At 39.4% G+C, this 26,457-nt stretch overlaps 1 protein-coding gene across 8 annotated transcripts in view; it reads right to left on the minus strand.

Annotated features, from left to right (window-relative positions):
* The window catches only part of LOC111581123 (rho GTPase-activating protein 23-like), a 71,711-nt gene that overhangs the window by 20,765 nt on the left and 24,489 nt on the right, over positions 1-26,457 (minus strand). For 2 of the 8 annotated variants that reach the window (XM_055004619.1, XM_055004617.1), the window contains exons 2-7: positions 21,324-21,353; positions 4,495-4,686; positions 3,111-3,141; positions 2,776-2,868; positions 414-492; positions 247-307 (exon numbers count right to left, since the gene is read on the minus strand). In XM_055004619.1, the coding sequence (XP_054860594.1) occupies positions 247-307; positions 414-492; positions 2,776-2,868; positions 3,111-3,141; positions 4,495-4,686; positions 21,324-21,353 (486 nt within the window). Of the gene's footprint in view, positions 1-246; positions 308-413; positions 493-2,775; positions 2,869-3,110; positions 3,142-4,494; positions 4,687-9,807; positions 11,040-21,323; positions 21,354-26,457 lie in introns of those variants that run through there. The other 6 variants (XM_055004620.1, XM_055004618.1, XM_035956858.2 and 3 more) reach the window with 5 other exon arrangements.

The raw sequence follows: 26,457 nt of genomic DNA on the forward strand, positions 1-26,457 counted from the left end.
AACGCCTTACTTCTATACTCATAAAATCAGTAAAAACTACTTTTGCTGCATGCTGATTGACAATACAGTCCATTCGGCCTATGGACAATTAAAATGTAAAAGGTTAGCAAATGGTTCAATTAATTACAATAAAATACATAATACCTGCTGTTACACAGGTGACCTAGCTACAGAAACTGATGGCTTTATATATTTAGAAGGTGAAAAGAAGGAAAGAAGAGAAAACAGAAGAAAGATAATACTCACACTTACCAACTGCAACACATCCTCATCTTTTGGCATAATAGAGAGCTCCAGAATGTTTTCACTACAAAAAAAATACAAAAACTAATTGATGTGGGAGTAATACTAGAGTAATACTGTCAGATGTGAACATTAAATGAGATTTCTGCCTTTAAACAACAGTCTTTCACCTGTTTTGGATGAGGGCGATCACCTGAGAGTAGGTTTTTCCCAGAATGCTCTCCCCATTCACCTTCACCAGTCTGTCCCCTGGAATACACAAACATTGGTGAAATGTATGCTGAATGCAAACGTATGCATTTGGTTGTCCAGGTGATAGAGGGGACCAATTAGAGCCAGTGGTTTTTCTTTATTATGTTTAGTTTCCTTGACGAAGATGTAATATTTTATATAATAGTCTCGTATTAATGTTGGATACGAACCTTTCCAAAGAGCAGTTTTCCTTTAATACATAGGTCCTAATTAATCTTCAATTCAAAAGTTGTTTTCAGGAAAATGCTGATTGAAAATTTAAGTGTAGATTAAACAGTATTTTCACACCCAACTGCTAAAAAGGTAGGAGTATGTTTTTCATGCTTTTAGTAGTGCCTCCAGTCTGCAGTGTACACCTAATTAAAGACTATTTAAGGTTGTTTGTAAGACCTCACAAAAAGCAATTTAATACTTTAAGGTTATCATTTTTTAAAAATTTGGGAAAACCAGCAGGGACAATAAAGTTTAGTACATGAGTTTATTGACATTTATATCACTTTTTTATCACTGCCTCCTTGCTGTAAGTAACAATGAGTTCTAGTAATATAATGAGTCCTGTCATCGTGTCATGGTTGATTTTGGTTTTTCCGTGTGTTGGGCATGGCTTGGCTCTTTGCAACTCGCTGATGAGACACACCTGCAGCTCGTCTCGCTTCATGAAGCGCTCTATAAATCCCTGGCTCTTCCTGCTCTTCAGATTGCTCCATGACTTCGCGCCTCCTGTGTGAATCGTTGCCAACTTCTGATTCACTTCACCTGTGCTCCAGTGTGTCATGTGCTTAAACTTTTACTTTCACGTTGACCGCTTTGCTTCACCACCTGTTGATCATCTTCAGCCAGCCAGTCATCAGATGCCACTGCTTCCCTTTAAAAGACTATTTTTGTTGAAATAATAATTTCACCTTCTACAGTATGCTTTCAGTGTTCTGCATTCGGGTTCAAAAACAACCTAAACCTCACAGATTCCATTAACATGACTGGGGTTGACAGATAAGAGACAAATAATGTATGTCTACCCCAGAGGTCCCCATATTCTGACCAGCATGTATCTGTCATGGGCTCGGTTGTTAGCACTGCTGCCTCACAGGGAGAAGATCCCCAGTTTGCATCCTGGCCTGGGCCTGGGATCTTTCTGTGTGGAGTCTGCATGTTCTCCCTGTGTAATGTGGGTTTTCACTGGGTTCTCCAGCTTTCTCCCACAGTCTAAAGACATGCTGAGGTTAAGTGGTGATTCTAAATTATCCGTAAATTTTGTGAATGTGAGTGTGTTTGGTTGTCCGTCTCTCTGTGGAGGCCTGTGATGGACTGGTGACCTGTCCAGGGGGAATCCTGCCTTAGCCCTCAGTCGGCTGGGAGAGACCCCAGCCCCCAGCGACCCTACAGTATAGACGATATATGGCTGTATCTGTCATGTTTTGAAGATTCTCAAGCATGGCCCATTCAATGAAGAGGTCGCTGGTACTACAGTGACTGAAATGGATGCACCATTGTTGTGCTTTATTTCTGTTGCACTAAATTTGCTCGGATAGAGATTTTTGTAGAGCAAAATCATTAACACCAGTGTTTGCTGGCTCATCATTATTAATAGGTTGCTATTTACTTTTACAATTAATAGTTCTGATAAATCAAAACCTTTCAGATCTCACTCTGGCCTTGTGATGAAGAGAAGTAAACTCATTGTATTTGACAATTCTTCCCAGTGTCTTTGATCAATAGAGACCAAAGTTGTCTATACTGATCTTACATTCGGTTATATATGCTGAGTTCAGGGATGTTTATATCAGGTGGAAACATTAAGAAATATAATAGGACTTAATGGTTAGCCAACTAAAAACATGCACCTTCAGTTATTCTATGTTCATGTTAGTAATTACAGCACCGATTGAGAATATTCATCCTCCTTTAAAGTTTGCCCTTTAATTGCTTTTCAACGTTGAATCATGGTCATTTGGATTTGACTTTACAAGAATATGCAAAACATACTTCTCTATCTATCTCAAAGTGAAAACAGATGTCTACAAAGTAATATCGATTAAATAAAAATATGAAATGTATAATAAGTGAACACTTATTGGTGTTGGCTTGCCATTGGAAGCAAGATAAGGTTTAGTTTATTACCCAGGGAAAGTTTGATGCATGGAGGAGCTGGAGATGTGATTAGGGGACACCTGCTTTACCAGCTGAGCCATGATCTCCTTTTATCTCACCTACGTTTCACTTATATGTGAGTTTTTCAGCACAGAGTTTATTTGGTGTGTCTTTCATATGAGTGTCTTCTACCTGTGCACAGTCCAGCTTGGTGGGCGGGGCCATTTTCTTTGACACTCTTCACAAAGATGGTGTCCATTGGCTCCAAGCGAGACCACTGACAACCTGTTTAAACACACACAGAGAAGCGCATATACATATATAACCCAAGATCAGAAAACATTTCCTCTGCTGAGAATATCAGCAAAGCCTGTAAAGTTGAATCACCTCCACCCTGCATACCTATCCTTTGCATTTTAAAACAGAACACAATGAATGTAACACATTCTAATCAGGCACAAGGACATGTCAAGACATTTCTGAACAATGTGTTGCTGATGCAATGAGCACAAACGTGAAACATTCACCTTTTCCCATTGTGTTGCCATTCTCTTCATCCTGTGGAGGAAACACAGAACACGTGTTAGGGGAGACCACAGGTGGGTGCTGCTCAGCTCAGATTACCAGTCCAGTGTGACTGACTCCAGCTGACTGTGCTGCATGACTGCGTTACAATTTGCCAGTGTCTCATATTGTGTCTTACTAACTGACATACTGACTCCCTGTCAGTCTGACTGCCTGTCCCCCTGTCGGTCAATGGGTCTATCTGGATGCTTTGGTCTTCGCTGAGTTAGCTCATTCCTGACCTAGACACACAAAGGGCAGCGCACGTAGGCTAAGCTCGGCTGCTACACAACATGCTGTCTACATTAATACAGTAGCCAGAGGTGTGGGTAGCTGTAGGGCCAGAACGGCTTGTAGATTAAATGCAACACCTTGAAAGTACACAATGAACCATGTCTAATGTTTGCAGACTTTGGTACTCCTGAGCAGCAAAGCAGTATGAAAATAATGTGGTATGCACACACCAAAACATCATTAAAAGGAACTAAAAAATGAAACATGCACTGCATTGGTTCAATATTTTGAGAAATAAACTCACTTATTTGTTCAATTTAAAGAGAATTAAATGACAGAATTGACAGAAGTTACATTTCTGTGTTACGTAAGGAGCTGGACTTAGGGAAATTAGCATAGCTGAGCAAAAAAACTGGAAACAAGACTGGAAGCTTTTTGTGGGTAGGTGTATTTTTTAAATTTGGCTAGCTGTTAGGGCTGCACAATACAGGAAAAACTGACATTGCAATAATAATTTTTTCTGTGATACATACTGGAGAGACTGCAGGAATTTCTTTGTAATTTGGAAAGAATAGATGATTTGAGAAGGATGGGGAAGGTTTTGTAGTAGAGCACATCTGCTTAAATTTTTTTTTTAAAAAATAGCTAAAAATAAAGCAGAAAAATTATTTTTTAAATAAATACTTTTGCAAACCATTTGGAATCTTTCCCATGAGGTGTAACACTGACAAAGGCTTTCGAAATATTTTTTTTGCTTGGGATGATGTTCAGATCTGGTGGCAGACCTAGAGGCAACAATTGCAAGACACTACTGACAGAGTTCCTGCGTTTACTTATGTATATTTACATTTACATGTACATGTAATCATCTATGAAATCGACTCACATTGATAGCTAATTGGTACAATATCACTACAACACGGAAGGTGCTCTTTTGGAGCAGAAACATGTGATAGAGATATATTGTGTTTACTCAAATGTGTCTATGATTCTTTAATTTCTGTACGCCTTTAAACACCTGTGAAAAAAAGACCCTGAACAAAAAACAGTGTCAAATTTGAAACATTTAAGAGGCCATAGGTTAAAATGCCACACTCGAGAACAGACTGTTACCTTGACGGTGTGGAGAGAGGACTCTGGAGGGTAGACGATGAAGTGGCGCAGAGTGAAGCCGAATCCCTGTGAGTTTTTCTGGAGAAAAATGGTTCGTGGGCCCTGCCATGACATGCCCTCCACCTCACCCGATGACAGCGGCCGGCGCCTGTTCTCATTGGGCGACACCATGCCATCTCTCCGCCCTTTAGCCTACGGGGCAAAGAAGATGAAGCAAACTATTAGAATAAGTCATACTCGGCTTTCCTTTCAGCTCTTGGTAGGAAATGAGCACTGACGAAACACTGCCATGCAAACCTTAAAGTACATCGCAAGTATCATTTCCAAGGGTCTCCACTAGACTGGTGTGTGTGCGACTGTGTATTCAGCCACAGTTGAATACATTTAAAGGAAGCGTGAGTGGGTGGTTGTGGGTGTATGAGGTCCATTCACTAAGGGCTCTGCCCAGATCTGACTAAGGCAGAATTCCACCAATGCCAGGAATTTCTCAGAGACTTCCTCTTTCCAAAGAGGAAGCTCTGTTTTCACCAACCTCACCTATAATCAAATTTATTACATTTAGCCAACAATAGAAGAGTTAAAAATATATACTGCCTATAAATAACAGTCGTGGAACAACAGGAACTTATTAGGGCTTATAAACAGAGATCTGGAAAAGCAGATGAACAATAGACAAAGGGGGTGCACATTTTCACATCCAATGAAATTTCCACAGGGTTGAGAATCTGCGAATTACCCCAGTCTTAAAAACATACAGCAGACCCTTCAACACAGCTGAGAGAAACTGAACTTCTAATACACATACTAATTTTGATAAGGATATTCTGTAGGTTAAACATGGAAACTACAGTTTATAGACTGCATTACACAGCTTGGTTGATCAGCTGACGAAGAGCAGCTTCAGTTTTCCATCCAAACTAAAGCTCGATTAGGCAAAAAGACTCCGTCCATGTAGTATATAATTACACATTTTAGCTGAGAAAAGAAAAGGAACTGAATCACAGCCAAAGATATATTTTGATGCTGTACTTTCTATAGTTTTTCTAACAGTTTATTTTACAGCCGAAATGTCCTCCCCAGTACATTTCTTTGTTTAGGCTAACGAATTTAACTAATTTAAGAAAACCATATACAAATGTATTTTCATGCAAAACAGATTCTGGAAAGAAAAACTATCATGTCTTTAGCAGCGTGCACACTAGCACACATGTTACTGTCATCAACACACAAAGAGCTGCCACACAGAAAATCACGCACTTTCAATACAAATAAACACTTCGAGCCAACTCAGCCAGTTACAAAAACAAAAGGAAGTGTGTTTCTTGAGACGGGATGCGGATAACAGTCCTTTTGAGAGGTGATTTGGTGAAACCTTCACCTCTAAGAATAGTTCCAAAGAACACCAGGGAGGAGACACACACTTTCCATAAACGGAGGCCAATCAGTTCAGATTCATTTCTACACTATGTGTAGGTGCAACAAGGGTTTTACACTCCATAAATTAGTTCATAAAAAAGGAGGCCACTCTTAACTACAGAAAAATAGATCAGAAATTAGAATATGAATCTCATAAAATATAGTAAATTACCTGTTTTGAACTCAGATTTTTAACTCTATCTAGGTTTAAGGAGAACTGAAGGGAGGTAAAGGCCAATTCGAAGCATGTATATGTGTTCAGAATGATGGTGCCAGGGTTAGAAGAGTTATATCAGACCAGACCAACAATTACTCATGGATGAGAAAGTATAATGGTAAATGCTCATAGGATTGTCCTTTCAGCACTTTCCCGATTTTACGATTAATTGCAGAAAAAATAACGTGTTACAAAAATAACGCATTTAACAGCACCTTTCTCAGTTCCCTAATTTCTGCCACACGGGTAACACTAATGCATACTCCAGCCCAGTAAGCGGCGGTAATGAACCTTAAGTCTGCCTGCCAACTGAGAAGAAGATGCACAGGACGCACTGAGTGATGTCGGCGCAGAAACGTCGGACCAACATGGCGGCACAGTTGCAAACTTTCTCCTTTATTATGAAAACTGTTCAGCAAAACATATGTCTGAAAACATTAGAGGTGAAAAATACGCTGCTGAATCTGTCCTCGTTTTAGTTCAACCACGGCGATGTGTCAGACCTTCGCTTCCCGTGCTGCATTTGCATAAATGAAACTGCTTTATGCAAATGAGCTCCGGGGTGACGCAACATACGTTAACTACAACAGTCCTGGTACTGGCAAACAGTATAGTCATCCTATAATAGACCACTTTTCAAGACATTGAAAGTGCGTGTGCATGTGTGTGTGTGTGTGTGTGTGTGTGTGTGTGTGTGAGGCTGCAGGTGTGTTGGAGAACAGTAGCTTGCAAAGGCTTAAAGCATGAAGTCATAATATCTCAGTGTGCCCATGTGTGTGATGCTTGGATAGACACATTGCTGTGTGAGATTCGTCATTATCAGACATCTCTGCAGGTGACATTTCACACATGAGGGAATGAAAACACAAAGGTGAGATGTTGTACGGAGTTACCTCACTCCCCCTCTTTTAGTCACACATACACAATCACTTCATCGCACACCCACTCAAGAGGGAAATACAACTATTCCAAAGTGTGTTTTATTGAACAGTGTGATTTTGTGCCAGCTCCCTGTGCCACAGTTATTTGCTCAGCTTAACTGCTCAGTGCAAGTCTGTGTATGTTAACTTGTCTTTACCGTTTTAGTGAATTCACAGTGTAGTTTGTGATGTACATGGAATGCAATTTGAACAAACAGGACAACATGGACAAACCAAACCAAACCAAAAAAATACACATGGTTCCTGTAAATTAATCTGAATTCAGTAACACTAATTCCACTTAGCTGGGTAAGCAGTAAGTGTGAGTTATATTGAGATAAAAGAGAAGGCAGCAATGCGTGTGTGAGTTTGACACATATCAGATGAACAGTAACTGATTTTATGGCCTTTTTGGGGTCTTTTTGGGGTCCTCAGCCTGACCTTAAATTGGATATGAAATATGGTGGTAGCAAGTTGGCTGTAAAGCATTTGTAGTTCCCTTCTTCATTAAAATTGGACCATGTATTCATATAAGCAATAGTGGATTAGTAGTACCATAATATCAGTTAGATTATGTTGGAAAAACATACCAGGACTATATCATTATAAATCTGTGTGATTTTACAAAAAGTATTTCCAAATGAATGATTATAGGAAAACTAGAATTAAAACACAACAAGAAAATTATCTTCCTACATGTAGGATAAATATAAGTAATGCCTAACAGTGGAATTCAATTCATTGCACTATTTGTTTACTAATGTTGCATACATGTGCTATATCTTGAGATGTTTGATATCAAATACATTTTAAAATGCATTATTTGTGGTTTTTCACATTAAAAAAAAGAATAGTCCTCTTGTGCTAAGTTTATTTTTCTGTTCCAAAACTAACACCTAATATTAGAGATAAGGAGAGATTACAGTCCAAACATCCCAGTCTGCTAATATTATGTTGTCATAGAAAAACCATAATAACAAAACATTAAAGGAATGTGATTGATTCATCAGTCTCTCTGCCTTAAACCAATTCTGTTCCTTTCAGTAAAAACGTAGGCATTCATTCTGCAATTGATTCATGCAAGGGACATAAAACCACTATAATCAGATGTATAATGTGATTCAGTCTTTTGTACAGTGTACATTAAATGACATTTAGCTTTCCTCTCGTACTCTAGTTAGCTGTCCTGATCAGATCCTGAACACTCAGACTGGTTGGGGGGGCTCTTTGAGGACATTAGTGTTGACTCAAGCACAGCTCATCATTCATACGTGCTGGCCGCTCATTCGGTTTGCATATTTTTTCTCTCAGCTGCACCGACTGTTTAATCTTGCTCGCTTACATTTACATTTTGAATGTCAGACATTTGTTTGGTATTGTAATGAGTTAGTGCGCATCTGACATTGAAACCAAAGCAGAGTCAAGCAGAGAGAAACAGAGTGACACTCCCCTCCCGCATACACAGATCAGATAATAGAAACTGACAGATACTTTGTGCAGTGACGCTCACACTCCACACGAAGTGTATACTAGATGCTGGGTTATGAAAACACTCATTGCAGCTGCATGCAAACATACACTGTGATCTTTGATGCACAGTTGAACAGATGATGTAAAAGCACAGTCATACACACCCACGTATAAATACGTACAACATTTTATATAAAACTCTGTGCATCTCTGTGTGTAGTGCAGGCATCAGCCTCTTCTCCCTTCCCTTCTGCTAGCTAGTCAACAGGCCCCCTCAGTGCTACATTACATAACACCTAAAAGAGGCACATAGACACGGCGTAACAAACACACTCACACACTTGAATGAATCAAATACCACATGCTGTAGCCATTTGCAGTCTCCATCCTGACACTTGGTTAAAGTTAGCAGCAATAGCAGAAATTTATTTTTCCCAAGATACAGCCAGGGTAGTTGCGTCATGGGAAAGGGTGATGAATCATGGTGTCCTTGTCCAGCACTGATCACAGCAGACAAGACAGATAAAAGAAAGATAACACAAGAAGCAATCCCATAGGAAACACACCTGTCCATTGTCATCAGATCAGACAGAAGATGGAAAAGCTTCAGAATGTTAACAGCCATAGCTGTTTTTTAAAGCTGCAATCAACCCACAGATGGTTGGAACACAAAGAAACTCAATGGCTAGTTGAGCATACTGAACTGATAGCACAGAAAACAGCCCAACATACACAGCAGAACAAAATGTATATCCCGAACAGACCCTTATACATGTTTCGAGAGTTGTTTTTTACTCAAGCAATGACTCCCTTATTTAACACTACAGATCTGTCATACATGGAAAGCGATTAACATCAAGACTCGACTGTAGATTTTTGTCAGTCAGGTGTTGACAACTGGAAGACTTTTCCAACCACTACCCACATTTCTCAGGTCAGAGAGCATACAGTAACTACATAAAGCAAGTGAAAATGACAAATGACTATGTGTTGATCAGTTTCTTAAACTGTCTTGTCATTTACTAGTTCACTAATGTTTTTTGTAAGAATTTTCCTACTGTTACAGAGGAATGATGGGACACTTCTTCAAGACCTGCTAATTCTAGAAGAATTGCATTGGTCTACCTTCTAACTCAATGAGATAATGTCCCATGATAGTCTTAATTTGAATAGATCCTTTTTCTTTTTCTGATTAGAAAGTTTCTGTGGTAAAATTGTGAACCCCTGGCAAGAAAACTGAAAAGTAGTTTACAGTTAATAGTATTGCATCTTGGCACAATGACTAATTACCCAGGTCAACCGATGGCGCTGTATGACCCTCCGGGAGCCCCGTCTTCTTGGTGATGTGATGGGAGTTGGGCGTGGGGAAGCAAGAGGCGAAACACCCCTCAAAACTGCCAGCCAAATACACCGAGGTTCGACGTCACTACAGTCCACTCCGACAGAACACTGAAATTGCCACTCGTGGCCTGATGGAGCTGGTGCAACACTTGGTACTCTCAGCATAGCACCTCGTACCTTGTACGAACATGTACTGTCTTTGCATCGAACACTCAACACATGCCAGAGGTCAACCGGCTTCAGAGCCTACGACCAAGATATCTGGTCACCTTTGCACAATCTCTGCTTTAAACATTGTGGCAGGAAGCAACAGTTAAGGGCAGATGAACAGGAAATGCACTCCTGCGCAGTAAGTCAACTATGCAATTGTCAGAATTGAAAACATGTCTGTAGAACACCAAGTCTTCAATGTGGGAATTTGTAATCCTTGTTTTAGGATTTAGCTTGACCTTTATCATTTGTGTACATCCTCCTTTAGGTAATTCACTGAATCGAGTTTCATTGATCTGAAAGGTAGGTCGTCAAGCCATGATGATCAAATCCAAAGCCAAGGGAAGCATCCTATTTTGGATTGAATTAGACATCTTGTGTCATATTCTGTTCAGTTTTCTACCATGTTGTGTTGAGCTAGTCCTCATTTTTTTTATCTGGGTTTGATTTGGTCCTTGTTTTTGAAATTAAAGGCAAATTCCTGTGATCAAAACAGAAAATCTTGGCTTTTTCTTGCCTTCCCTCCCCTTTCATTTAGTCCAGTTCATAGCTGCAGATGAGGAGTTCTTCGTTTGATATAATTCTTGCATTGCGAATATGAAACAGCATTAAAAACAATGTCAGTCCCAGGGCAATAAGAATGGCAGCAATGTCAGACAATCCTCTCCAACTTCAACTAGTCTTCTTCAAAGCTTTCAGAATGAAACTGTCCCCATGTCAGAAAAAACACATTCATTTCACTGAAGTAGTGTTTTGCTGCTGCTGAGCAGATTGGCTAAATTTGAGCATTTCTCTGTATTTCAGAAACAAATCCGTCCAAAACCAGTTGAATTCTGTTCCTGGACCGGTTGAGCTCAGTAGCCAGTTTGTTGTCACAGCAGATTTTAGAATTGGAAACAATCCCACGCTGCTGATAAGAAATCCAGTGTGTCCCCCTCCATGCTGGCACTACAGTGCAGCATTGGCTGTGGTTGACTATCTTTACTGCTGTCTAAGTATAGTCCTCCCTCCTCTCAACCCTGCCATGCCTCTCTCTCTTTTCATTCTCTCTCTCTCTCCCTTGGGTCTATTTGCTGACATCCCTGCACTCTCTCACTCTCTCTCTCTCCTTTTCTCTCTCAGTCACATTCCTCTCATCCTTTAGCTACATACTCAGCCTGTTAGTAGAGCACAGAGCAATGCTACCCTGTCTGTGGTGTGCTGGGTCTCCCTGTCAGCTCCTTTTAGACTCACAACCTGGTGGCTGATGCTGCTATTTGTGTTCTGGGTACATGCTGACACGATGAACTATGTATAGTTCCAAAACTAGTAACTGACTAATCTCTGAGTAAATGGACAGAAAACATATGATCAGGCAAAAGTGACAACATTCTTGTTTACAGTCACTGAAATGTGAGGATTAGCTGGTCATTTTGTTGGCTTCCACACATTGCATAAAACCAGGGCCAGGCATCCATAGTACCTTAAGTTAATATGTAGCCGGAACGTTTTTTTATTAAACCATACTACTAAAGAATAGCCTTCCAATGAAAGTGAAGAGGACACAAACAAGAGATCCGATGAGCTTATGTTTGTTTGTTACATATGTTGCTGGAGCTGCAAAAATGGTTAGTCTAGCTTTGTATAAAGGCCAGTCCATTGTCTTTGCATCTGTGCTCTGAGTGAAAATTTTGATCCCCATCTGACCCCCCAAAATTAAGGCTGTGCAACTGTTTGTACAGCATAAACACCAACAGTAAATGTACAAAGAAAGTAAACCTAATGCTCATTTTGTGCACCATGTGTATTCCATGTCCTCTGAGTGTTTTCTCCTTAAGACTTTGACATGTGTTTCAGTCAAAGATAACACAAAAAATCTGAAGATCTGAGACCAATGCCCAAATTGAATTTGGTTAAAAAAAAGTCTCTGTAAAATATCTGTAGTATTTTAAATATAAACAGGGACTGTTTAATTTGCATTTTAAGAGAACAGCGTGTTATTAGGTCCAAAGCTGATGTTTAGCTCAAAAGTTGAAAACATAAAGGCTGTAACACTAATAAAAGAATGGATTAATCATACCAGACTAACATGTTAACTACTACGTTTGTTGGTTAATTTTTGATATAGCCAGACTAGTGGTTTTCTCATGCTCCCAGTTTTTAGCTGTTTGTAAAATTGCTCTCTATTCATGTGAGTGTTGTGTGGTAGAAGGAGCGGTTAATAAGGGAAGTGACTTTGGAAAGTTTATTTATAATGAGCAAACCACATAGACACAAGATTCATATCAAACTTCTCTTTATACACACTGGAGCCTATCCCAGCAGACAGTCGCCAGTCTATCGCAGGGCTAAATATACAGACAAACAATCACACTCACGGACAATTTAGAGTCACCAATCAACCTGAGCACGTTTTTGGACTGTGGGAGGAAGCCGGAGTACCTGGAGAAAACCCACGCATGCACAGGGAGAACATACGAGCTCCGTGCAGAAAGATCCTGGGATCTTCTAGCTACACTGTGCAGCCCGACAACTAAACATATTAAACAAATTATTTAACTTTAGTTAACCATGTGAATAATTGAGAGACAATTAAAGACCATTCTAGGGATGGCCACTGTAGTCTAGCTCAGACTAGAGTGAGTGGTGGTGTGTGGGATCAGTATATGTTATATACTTCTCCCAGTAAACATATAAACTCAGGAAGTAAAATGGCAAACAAGTGAAAATGAGCATGTGGTGGTGTGTCTTTTAATAACAGAATCTAATTTCTGTGTTGATGTCTGAGAGACCAAAAATTGTTACAACTGGGCTGCCAGCTTGTATCAGTATTTGTGCCTCATGAATAACTCTAAATGTGAACACAAGTGTGTGTGTGTGTGTGTGTGTGTGCGTGTGTGTCCATCCTCCTCTAGCTCCACAAACAGCTCCAGCAGTGCTGTCAGTTCCTCAGTTCCCTTTTCATTGACACTTGAGTGCAATGAAAAAGACAGTCAGTGAGAGAAAGGAAAAATGAAGATAAAGAGGGAGAAGCTGGATGTGGAGGTGCTTGAAAGAGGCTGACAGCTATGCAAACATCATTCAGCAGCCTCTGTATCTTCATCTCCTGCCCTCCTCTGGCCTTCACTTTTCTCTCCTATTCTCCTCTAACCCCTTCTCTCTTTTCTCACCGTTCCTTTTCATTTTTTAGCTGTGCATGCCCCTTCGTATGAGGACTGTTGATTTAGGAAAGGCATGTTGCCCAATATGTGCATTTTTGACACAGTTTTACTGACTGTGAGAACTCACAATCATGAAGGATTTGAGCCAGAACAACAATAACATAATGTGATGTGTGAGTCAGAGGAGAATATGCATCTGCTCTGCCCTGATTCCCCGAATATGAGGGCAACCAAGCACATTGCGGCAGTAAGGAGAGCTGCGTTTCTTCGGGCCGCCTGATTCACATTCACTTCATGGTATATGAATTTAAAGCATCTTCCACCAAAGCCATCAATGAGTCAATTCTTCTAGTCCATACCATATATATTTAGACACAGGTGTTTGAACGCTATGACCGGTTCATGAGCTGACATTAAAAAGAAAAAAAAAAACAAACACTGTTTGACGTCATGTTTAGTTTCAGTCTTGCCTTCGGGCATAGCTTCCAATGCCAGTAAAGATGCTTACTGATTATATGACCTATATGTGAGCTGCTGTCATTTAGTTTAAGTGTGGTGCAGCATGGTCTGCCATTGACCACATATTAAAAGACACACAATAATGTAACAATTCAACTTAAAAGCATTCACTTGGTAGCAAGCTTGCTAATTAGTAGGCTAACATGCTAGCTCATTTGCTGTTAAAGTTAATTTCCAGTTTCTTTTTCAAGGAAACCTCATTCAAATCACTGTGTAGTTACTCTACATGGGTCCTACAACACCCTTCACTGAAGTCAGAGCTGTGGATCATTGTCACTGTTGGCTTCTCAGTGATCAACAATATGGTCTCATACTGCGCACTAATGTCATTTTTGCAACAATGTAGTTGTGCTGTCTCTTACCAATACGGTTTGGCCTGAAAAAGCCTTGACTCTCGGGGGAAATGGTGTCTGTTCAGATCTTCTAAAAACGACGGCATTAAACAAACAGTAGTGTATGGTTTCAAAAGGAATTACCATTACAGTTAAGACAAGCAAATTGTCTGCACAATGTGCTACTGAGCAAGGCTGTGTTCCAAGAGCTGACTGTTACTAACTTCTATTATTACAAATGTAAATGAGAATTTTAATTAGTTTTTTAATTCATTCAAATAGATTGTGGAATTCCTGATCCCACTTCAGATCTTGAGGAGATTTTTGGTCTTGAAGCACTACTACTAGTGAATTGACTGAATTGAATCCTGTTAGATGACATCAGTAAATATTTTGGAAACATCCTTTTCCCATATAAATATACAACACCTCGTAAGTAGCTCCATAGCTTCAAACCCACGAACTCACCCACTTTAGTTACATAATTTGTAAAACTTAGAAATGTTCTGCAGTTGAGCACAAGTGAGTGTTTACGTGTAGGGAGAACGAGGAGCCAGGGAGGGACAAGACAACGAGCAGGAAGAAGAGCAAAGCAGAGAACAAGGTAAATGAAGAAATGTCAGCTAGAATCTCAGTCTAACAGGAGAAGATGCAGACAAAGAGAAGGAGAGAGCGAGGAGCACCAAAATGGGCAGCGATTAAGGAGAGGAGGATGGAGACTGAGGAGAGCACAGAGAGCAAATAAACTGCTGCAGGACGGACAGAGAAGACAAAATCATGTCACTGAAGCTACAGTGAAATGTGAAAACAGAAGACTTGCCTTTTTCAAAAGCACCATAAAGTCAATTTTGCAAATGTACAAACTTCAGTAAAACCCCCCACAACAAGTCACAAAATTACTGCAGACACTTCTTCTGCATCTTCTTGGAAAAAGCTTATCGTGTAGCATGTCTTACAAAAAAAACAGGTCAGTCAATTCGTTGCTTGCGTCCAACTCCAGAGTAAACAGTGTTTGATATATTGCAGTATCATTGCTGTCCTTACATACATTCTTCTGTTACTTTCAGAAAATTATTTTTATTCACTAGATCATTATTAATTTGACCTACAAATTGAGTGACAAATGACCCAATGTCACATCCTTAGATAACCAAAATCCTAAGACACTCAGCTGATGATGACAAGAGAAAAAGAAAAGGAGCAAATTCTCATGTATGACAAACACTGAACATTTTTGTTTGAAAAATAAAAAGCTAAAAGAGGCTAAACTTCTGCTGAGCTGCAGAGTTGACTATGTATTCTCTATGAGCTGGTTATTACAGGCTACCACCTCCACATTGCAACAAGCTATTTGATTACATGTTGATTTGACATTAAAAATAAGGGCAGCTTTAAATATTCAATCTTAGTCTAAGACGTAGCATTGCCAAATTCAATGTGTTTCTCATGTATTCGTTATAAGACAGCTCATGTGAATTCAAATGGGTTGTTTTTAGGGGCGAGGGAGAGAACAGAGACAGAGACAAAGAGAAGCAAGATGAATAGAGGGATAAAGAAGAGGCTGGAGCTAAACTCACTAACACAGCAGCATGGGACTCTGAATAGAGACACTGGAGTCCCTCAACAATACCACACGTGGGACAGATCAGTGATATGAGCACACAGCAAACACAAGTCACACACCCTCGACCCACTGCTACAACATGTCACTAACTACACTGAAACAGTCAATCCATAAATGTGGTTAGACAATAATGTCCAAAGAACAATAACCTGATGCTATTTCCTCCCCAAACTTATGGTTGCACCCTCTCTTTTCTCTCCTGAGACAGATCAGGAAAGCAGAGTTGATGTACAGTGTTTCTTTCTATGATACTGGGAACATCTCCATTCCATACTATAGATAAACTACTACTTTAGATTGACACATTTCTTTTTAAAACTACTTTTCTTTTATTGCCCTAATTTATAATTTGATCTTGATGTGAAAATCCTATAGAGAAATAAACAATAAAAAGCGATACACGCCTGTAAATGTGACACACATCACTCACCATGAACAGAGGTTCTGCTGTTTACACTGGTCAATATTTTTTTTTTTTTAAGATGGAATTACTTGTGGGAATATTTTCATGTAGGAGACGGGAAGTGCATGATAATAGGGAGAATTTTCAAAGACAGTAAGTCTGTGTGTTTTCATCACCAAGCTAGAGGGAGATCCAGCATAAACGGATACATTTTTACAGCTGCCTGATTACAACTGTACATTAAAGAGTTAACGGCATTCTTTAAACAATGAGTCAGCGACACTGATGTTATTGAACCTGCATTTTAAAAAAAAAACTCTCAAAGGCAACTCTACCAAATTTAATGCAACAGAAATGAGGCAGAACTATTGCTACAGTCAGTTTAGTCATAGTAGTACTGGGTGACTTCTTCACTGAGTGAGCCTTATTCTGCAGATGTGTAAAAATACATGCAGGTTGCAATTCAGTGACAAATAGATACAACGGAGAACACAGAACAAAAGATTACAAGATGTTACTCACTTTTAATAAATATGGCGATAATACCTAAAACTCACTCTTTTATAATACTCTATCACTAGAAGATTTCAATAAAATTTTACCTCCTTTCACTATTAAGGTCCTTCAATGTTGAGCTATTTGTTAATCATTGTACATTTTTAAATGTGTTCAATTGCACTATTCATTTAGACATTTATTGTTTTTATACCCAGGATGCTGGGTTATTTTTTTTTTATCTTTATTTTCCATTTTATCAAACAAAAGATACCACACACATTGCAGTCCATACATTTTATCATTCTCCACACCCCCAGCAACAACAGTATTTAAAAATGAAAGGAAAAATTTAATTAATACAAATATTTATAACCAGTGGGATGGGAGAAAACAAAAGGCAGTGTTCAATGAGTACATGTGTACAATGTACAATTTTATATGTAGCATTTTCCAAATTGTGTGACAAAAGAAAAAAAATGGTCATATTGACAGTTATTTATCAGTGATATGCAGCTCAACACAGGATTTCAACTGGGATGCTGATGCTGGTATTTTTCTTCACACAGATACAGACACATTCATACAGAAAAGCTATGGAGACCAGAGACAAGAAGTTTCACTGATTCCACCTGTCATCCACAAGTGGGCAGCACTGCACCGCAAAACGCTAACAATGAATAAAAATAGTCCCTCACACACACTGGATCTGTACAGCTCATGTTAAATGATCCGGCTTGTGATTTCATCTCTTGCTGCTTGGCCCTCAGTACTTTTTCCTCATCATTTTAAATTAAACTTAGGCTCATGCTACAAGAGATACAGGATAGGCTTATTGTGTCACGTTAAGATATTTTAAGAGGTGTGGCATCTAATTGGATTCAAGACCCATGCACATAAAAACCGGGTGTGTTCATGTGATATGAGCACACAGCCTCAGAGGAGGTTTCAATTTATCTTTGATGCCTTGTGTTTGTTTTCTGTTCTAGAACAGAAAATGTGATGAGATGATGGTCAGTGTCTCTGGATGAGAACAGTTTAAAAAACAAATTCAAAGGTAGGACTGTTAGAGACCTATTCAGTTAGTAACAGTCCTGAAGAAAACCAGGCATATGTACGTGATACAAGCACAGATACCAGTATCCCTGAGCAGAAAACTAGAAATGTTTGTGCAGTGTTGGTCATTGCAGCTACTGATGGGTCAACCAATCCTGGTAAACATTTTTTTTTTGTTACTGTATGTCCAATATGGTGGATCCGATGTTCCAATGACAGCCGTATTTTAACTAGCAGTAAATAAAGTTGCTAACATGTCAATTTATATAGAATGTCTGTAAATTACACTCATTTTCTTCCATTTAACTTACAAACAGGCATATACATAAAATCGCACATACATTTTTTTTTAAAAATCAACACCGACATATCATTAAAACCAGTTTCACCTTTTTACCAGCTACAACAATAAAGCGGTGAACAGGTTAATGCTTCAATAATTATAACCCAGTAATATATTGTACATTATTCTGAAATGGACCAATCTGCTCCATGGGTACTTTCACCTTTGGTACTTTAAAGATGTTTTGATGCTTACACTTTTATACTTTTACTTCAGTAAAAATATCAATGCACAACTTGTACTGGAGTATGTCTACACATTGTATTGTTACTTTAACATAAGTACAAGATCTGAGTACTTCTTCCACCAGTGTCAGGGAATGAGAATATAAAGTCAGTACTATACTTTCCACGAGTATGAAAGGACGCTATGGTCCTTGTTAAGTAATTTCCATGCAGACCGCTCCATGTGAAGCCCAGAATTTGTATCAATGACTATTTTACAAGGACATTAATGCACATGCTCAGCAGTAGTGTCAATACGTAGACAAGACTTGTTTTAAGGAATGAAGTACTCCAAGCGGACAAGAACGAAGTATAATGACAACAATGCATCTGTGACGTCTGCACCTGTCTTTGTGTGCATCCAGAATGGAGTATGACAAAGGTTTAAAGAGACTAGGAGCAATTAAAGGAGCACAATTGTCAGGCATTATCCCTGCTTTCAAAGTCAACTTAACAAGTGAGCAGGCAGTGAGCAATTGCATAAAAGAACAGTTAAGGTTATGCTCTTCACAGTTCCATGCTAGCAAGACTGCATACATGCAGATGAAGCAGAAATGCTCCTTCTTAAGTATGATTTTTCACAAATGCTGTTTTCTGAGCTTCTATTACATACATGTGCCTGGTTTTCACGTGCACAGATTTTGAGACTAGTTGGATGCTCATTAAGGTCTCTAACACTCTTACCATTTCATTTACTTTTTTTTTCAGTTATCCAAAGATGCATAAAATTCTACAATTCTTCAAACACCAGGCAACCACAAATGAAGACATCGAAGGTGAAATAAATCCTTTGCAAATAATGTTCTTAGTGTAACTGACACATGATGAATTCAGCAGCTGCTGTGATACAATAGTGTACGTGGGTTCAATATAAAGAGGGGAAAGAGATTATATGGTACTAATGTGTTATATATGTGCACTGTTCTTACCAAAATATGTTAATACGAGTATGCTAAGGTCTAAGGCTAAGGCTAAGATTGGAGGAGCATGCACTGTGTTGAAGACACATGCACTGATGTGTCTAACAAAGGCAAGGGAAGCTCACTAACTGACCTATTTTTAGTCAACTGTGAAAATTGTTCTGTGCTAAAAATAACCACAAATTCATTTTTAAGCATTCCCATTCAACTGTTTTCTTTTGAGTCACAGCTGCTAAGCTGATTTAAATCACTGCCATCTAAGCAGATGTGTCCACACAGTAAATGTTGTCTGCAAGGAGGAAACTGACATCAGTACAACTCTCCCATGTCTAAGAAAATTGCTCTGACATTGCACTTGACAACGAGATGTCATGCCGGTCAGCTCACGCTTTAGTGTGTGGATGTGCTCAGTAAATTTCATGCAATCTAGCCATTAGATTTCGATTTTCTGTGTGCAAGTTGAATCAGTGTCCTAATGGTGGTGCGACAGGAAAGCATTAGGATGAGTCTCTGGATCATTCTGGTTGGACTTTTTTTTTACTGTGCTCATGTTGAGTATTCTGAAAGCAGCTATAGGTAATGATTTGGATGACTGTAACATGTCAAAATCCAGAAATTTTGTCTGCGTTTTATACATATTTTGAAGCAATCAACTGAACAGCTCTGCAGCAGTATATGGAGCAGGTGGACTATGAAAACTGAACCTCCAAAATGAGTGGGCTACAGCTGTTGCATCTTAATGTATCAATGATAAATGTATTCATTTTATATCTTCTGCTGCTTGTCTTTTTTTTTAGTGTGCCATTCAAACGGTTTGTGCTTTCTTAGCTATGAAATTTGATCACATTTTTGGGAGTACTTTTAGTTATTTGCAAAATGTTTAATTTGAAACTTGAAACTAGATTTCATTAGAGACATTCCGAAACATGAAAAACATGTTCTACTAACATATAAAGAAAACCTGCATAAAGCAAGAATTGCATATTATCCATCATTACCCATTATATGGGTAAACAAGAACAAACCAGGTTACTTTTTAGCACTGTAGCCTGACTGATGGAGTCACAGCTCTATTGAGCCTTGTGTTTCTGCCACTCTCAGTAGTGATGACTTCATGTGTTTCTTCACAACTAAAATTGTACCTATTAGGGGAAAAAAATCTATCAAATTCTTCACACAACTGTCACAGATGTGAGAAGTACAGTGGCTTCAGAAAACTCTGTTGGACTTGATCTGTATTTGGACAGCTTCCCTCCTATAAATGTAGCTGAGCGAACACCAGTAGTTTCTTCATCTAAGCCATCAACATGTTTTCCCCTAAATTAACACTTCCATATTAGATCTGATCGGTCCATCTTGACAACAGGCTATATCCCGCAGGCTTTTAAGGTCACTGTAAATAAAATATTACTTAAAAAGCTCTTGATTCAAGTGTTTTAGCCAAATATAGATCACCTGAGCAAAATTCTAAGCAGTTTGGTTAATTAAGTATGAGCAGCAGTCAGTGACACAGGTCTGGATGTTCTATAACCACAGACCTGCAAAGACTCTTCATTGTAATGCTCCTACAACAGATCCGGTCTGAGATCAGCCTGGTCAAGTCTGCTCTCAGAGGACACTGTATCTATACTGTGGAGCAGCACTGACCACAGAGCTGCCGGGACACATGTATAAGACCATTGTTCTACATTAGACAGTAGCTCTGTGTGTCTGGAGGCAATGGGACAAAACAGTTTGGGTGTTTGTGTTTCAAAGAACACAGCACTATCACAAAGGAAGGCAACAGCAGAGGAAACCACACTGACTGACACACTGATAACAAGGGCTCCGTGGAATGACTATTCCATACCATAAAGTGGTCTGAGAAACAGTAAGGTACCAAAACAACAGCCATCACTGTTCCACCCTGAATGTGTGTAAAACGCCTCCAAAACATGTCACCATGAACATCTCCATTTCTCCACAAGAAAAATACCAATGGCATACATGAACATACAGAATGATGGACATACAGATGGACAAGATGTAACTGAGCCATATCTCTTTATAACAGCCTTAAATGCTACTACGTCATATTGTATGTGCAATAACAGAAAAGTAAAGAAGCAATAACTACAAAACCTTCAGTGGACAAAGTTCAACCTTTCGGTCTTAAACAATGGAAATTGTAGTAGATTTACATGTGATGGAAAAACTGACCTTTTCCTGGAGGAGTACAGGTGAGATTTCCTGCAGAAACAAAGCAGAAATGGATCACCTTCAACGTAGACACCAAGGATGCTGTCATATCTCAGTTTGGAATTTTTCTCATTCTGTTTGCCTTGTACAAGTGGTTTTAATGTGTCAGTGGAGTTCCCTGTTAATGGACTGGTCTGATCAGAAATTCTTAGGGACAAGAGTTCAGAACATGTCCAAACGAAGACAATTAAACTCCTAAACTCATCTTTTTCTCTTCCTTCAGCCAGACAAAGCCTGTGTCTTTCTCTCCTAAAAACAAGGCTTTTCCAGAAGAACCTCCATGGTGTGAAAATCTGAAAAAACAGACCTGGCTTTGTAGGAAGTCTGTCATATTGACCATATCGATTCACTGACATGATTAAATTCACTAAATTTAATTCTTGTTGATGAGCTCTGCAGTCACTTTCCTTCCTTTGTTTTGAATCGGTTTAGCTGCATTAGTTGCTTCGCCTTCTACTGACCTGAAAAGTTTGACAAGCGCTTGGTCTATTTTAGGATTGGTGTTTTGATCTGAAACATGTGGAAATGATTAAATCAATGGAGAGCAGATGGAACTCTTGTCTTTGATGTAGTCCATCTCTACACTAGGGGTTGGATTCAGCAGAAACGCTGCATTTTTCTGTATATTTTTGGCTCAAAGGTTTGCATTTATAAGTACGTTCAAGATTTTGCAATTTTGGCCCAGAATATATTCACACTGATGAGGAATTGTGTTAAAAATGTAGTGGTCAATAAGTAGTAAGTTATTTGGGCTTCATTTTAAGTTCCATTCTTTCAGTTCAGAGCCTCGATACAAGATATACTTACAGTAGAGTTGTACTGATACCAAATTCCAGGGCTGATAACTGATAATTACCTGTTTTTGCGGTGAATGCCAGTACAATAACTCATTTCCAATGTTTGCAAAGGATTAGGAAGCTGCTCAGTCTGATTCTTTATGTCTGGTAGAGCTCCATGAAGTTCAAGATACATAACTTACATGTTCAATCAATACATGTAAAAAATGTTTGTAGATTGGTCATAAAATTTGCTGTTATTATAATGAGCTTTATATGTCTGTAAAACATGAATGTTGAGGGAACAGAAAGTGAAGGAAAGGAGGAGCGGTTACATGCCACATTTTTACAGGTTTGCACTTCTGCTGGTTCAACAGGTTTGATCAATTGTAGTACAGGCATATTTTGTTGAAGGATAAAGGGAGAAAGAACCTTGTCATCATCAACTCGAAAAAGAAACAACCTGAGTCAGCTTTACTGGCTCAACTGTGTCCTCTCTCTATGTAAAGGGCCTTGCAGAGAAAAAAAAATCACCACTTACAACCAGGATTTGTGAGCATCCTTCACACTGTTACATGTAATTATCAGGAGGAAAAAAAATTCTCTTGCTTTTTTGCGACTAATACATTGTGCATCCCTTATTTATACTGACGAGTGTAGGGTTATGTAGAAAAACGAAAGATGTATACTGTCTAGTTGGTTGCATCAGTGTAGGGTGACAGCCAAACAGCTAGTCCCATGTCAATGTGATCACATATAAGCTAATTTGTATAACTATTTATAACTATTTTCACTATTTCTACTTCTTTTCTGACATTTGCACTGCTTACTCTAAGCTATGACTGTGTCAACCACTAGGCATGAAGCCAGATAGGCACAAGGTGCAAGTTTGACACTGTTGGCCATGTTCCACTACAGTCAGTGAAGCAGAGCAGTAAACACCAGATGAGTCGCTGCAGTGAAGAGCAGTCCTTAAATGACAGCTGGAGAGTACTGTATCTCTTGCTTTTAGAAATACAACTTAAAGTCTTCAGTATTTTTTTGTACTGTAGATCAGTACCTATTATAGTGGGCACTCCAGCTACATAATACTACACTACCCTTACGTTGTGGGACTCACAAGAGACAGTGACACATGTTGAGTTTTCCTGCTTCCCTAGTAACCAATAATTCTAATAATGATCAGATAAGAGACTAAAAAGCCAATCATAAACTGTCCATCTGAATTCTCCAATTAAATTATGGTACACTGTAACACTCAATTAGTGCTTCTTTAACTTTAAAATGCATAGAGCAAAGATGATGAACGAGACAGACACAAAAGCTTGCTTTCTGCTGAAGATTTCAACAGATTTTCAGATGATCAGCAAAATGCAAATTAATGTGTATATACATCCATTACTACTGCTAGTAGTTAGTTAATTCTCCAGCAAGTGCCACTCAACCAAATGATATTATTAAAGTTCCACTAATGAATCAAAGAAAGTAAAATTTTGCAGAAAACATAAAGGTAAACATTACATTTCTGTTTGTTTCATGTACCAATGTGAGAAAGGTTAACGCTTCCTCAACAGTCCTCACAGAACTGTAGATTTTGTTTCTCCACTGAATGTGCACCATGGTTAATTTACTAAGTCTATTTCCATGCACTTTGCAAAATTCTGATTTCTTTTTTCAACTCTTGGCATATCCAGGCATGGGTCACACTGGACAGCTCACCAGTCCATCACATGACTACACTTAGAGAGACAAAACAACCACACTCACGTTCACACCTATAGACAATTTAGAGTTACCAATGAACCTCAGCATGTCTTTGGACTATGGGAGGAAGCCGGAAAACCCAGAGAAAACCCACACATACACAGGGAGAACATGCAAACTCCATGCAGAAAGATCCCAGGCCCAGGCCAGGATGCGAACCAGGGACCTTCTCACTGCAAGGCGTGCAGTCGGGGCACAAAACAGATGGATGTACAGTGGCAGCAAAAAGTTTTCGGACACCCGAACCCAAAACCTCAAATATTATCATGAAATATTTGTAGAAAAATCCTTTTTGTGTTTCAAAAGGTGTGGCTGCATTACACAGACACAAATACAAATGATATTTTTTGCTTATTGTGTACAAGAAAAACTAACAAAACTAAATTCTTGACAGTTTCAATGTCAGTTCTCAACATTGTTGGTATCAAAGTCAACAAATAACAGAGAATGTATTCGAAACTGAACAAAAATTAAATAAACCATCACATCATATTAATATTTAGTAGTCCTGCCATTAGCACACAGTAGAGCTCCAATCCTGGCTGGCATGTTCCACACAAGCCTTTCATTCTGTTGAGGGCTAATCTTGTCCCATTCTTCTTGAATTACTGTTTTTAATTCTTCTAAATTCTTTGGTTTACATTTTGAAACAGACCTTTTGATAATCCAGCACAGATTTTCAACGGGGCTCATGTCCAGGGATTGAGCTGGCCACTCTAAAACCTGGATACTGTGCTCCTGCAGCCAAGTTCTACTGGCCCTGGATGTGTGGAAAGGGGCATTATCTTGTTGAAACATCCAGTTTGACCTTGACGGAACAGTGCATGAACAGAAAGGAGCATGTAGGTTTGGAGAATGGCACAATACTTGGCAGAGTTCAATGTGCCATCACAGACAGTGAGATGACCAACACCAGCAGCACTCATGCATCCCAAAACCATGATGTTGCCTCCATCATGCTTGACAGTAGGTACTGTACATGGGCCCAACGATGCTGGGCTAACCTCTGCCTCTCATTGATCTGGGGCTTCTTGACAGCCTCATGGGACCTTAAGCCATGATCTGAAAGTCAGCCACGTACAGTGCAGGTGGAACACTGAATACTACAGTTTGGTTTGACCTCTGCATCTGCACTTCCTGGCTATCTGACAGCAGCTGTACCCTTCCTGGCTGAGAATCTGTATCTTCAGGCGTGTTTCCTGGATTAGGTTCCTTGTTTTAGCCATTTTTGTCTTTGAAAAACGTTCAAATTGGCTGGCTTTATATAGATGCGAAGCATGGCAACAAAAATTATGTCTTTTAAGCACGACCTTCATTAGTGGATCACTGGTACCGAAATGACCCAATACTCAAAATTTCTTTTGTGTTTTTGTGTAACCAATCAATTTTAAGTTTTTAATGGCTTTTTTAGGATTTGTTTAGTACTTTGGCTGTGACTGTATTAAAAGAAGTTGCACTTGAAGACCTAACAGTGATTCTGAATGCAATATTTCACAAATGCATGGAGTGTACAAAAATATTTTTACATCACTGTAAATAGACCTGCTATTAAAAGCACACATGGGTTAAAAATATCCGCAAGTGCGCAGTTTTTATCCACCTCTAAATTCCCTAAGTACACGTTTCCCTGCTTTTATTTCTCTTTTCTCATCTAAACGGGATTTGCTCAGACACACACAAGCATCATTCCATGGTTGCAGTGTAATCATCAATGTCCTTTCACTGACACATTCCTGAGCAGCCCACCTGTTGGAAAAAGAATGGTCCAGTGTGTGCAAACTATCCCTTTTTCACACATACACACACACACACACACACACACACACACACACACACACACACACACACACGCTTCACCACCGTAATGGGTGGGAACCACTAGTTATCAGAGCACTAAAAAAGAAGACTGTACTGGCCTCATATCTGACCTTTCAACCTTGACCCACACAGCATCTACCCACATCATTCCTCTCGTTCACACACACACACACACACAGTACACACACTGTAACAGAGCTCCTTTGTCACACGTTACACAGCAAGTCTGAGCCTGTCTACCCCCTCACCCCCACCCCTCACACATATACACCCCACCCACCCCCCTTACATCCACCCTTCCACTGCCATACAGAGCCAAGCCCCTCATTCCCAAGTCCAAAAGGAAAAAAAAAACACTACACAACAATGACTGTTCCCCATCTGCAGCAGGCTATTTGCTCCCTGTCCCTCCCCACTCCAGCCCCTCCCCTCATCCACACACATGAGTCCCTCAACCTAATGTGAAGGGACTAAGTGCTTGTTAGTACAGGGACACTTCATCATTGTAAGTGGGAAAGTCACTTAGTGATATTGCCTTCTCGGACAGAGCAAATTTATCCACTGTGGACAGAACTTCTTCCAGTGCAATCTGTCCATCCAGTCACAGCATGTACTTATCCCACGCAGAGGGCTGGAGCCTATACCAGCATACACTAATACACACATAGGAAAACAATTCACACTTCCATGAAAGTTTCCAGTTGGTCTGATCTGGTCTTTTGACAGTGGGAGGAAAG

Source organism: Amphiprion ocellaris, chromosome 18, assembly GCF_022539595.1.
Source record: "Amphiprion ocellaris isolate individual 3 ecotype Okinawa chromosome 18, ASM2253959v1, whole genome shotgun sequence".
Lineage (NCBI taxonomy): Eukaryota > Metazoa > Chordata > Actinopteri > Pomacentridae > Amphiprion > Amphiprion ocellaris.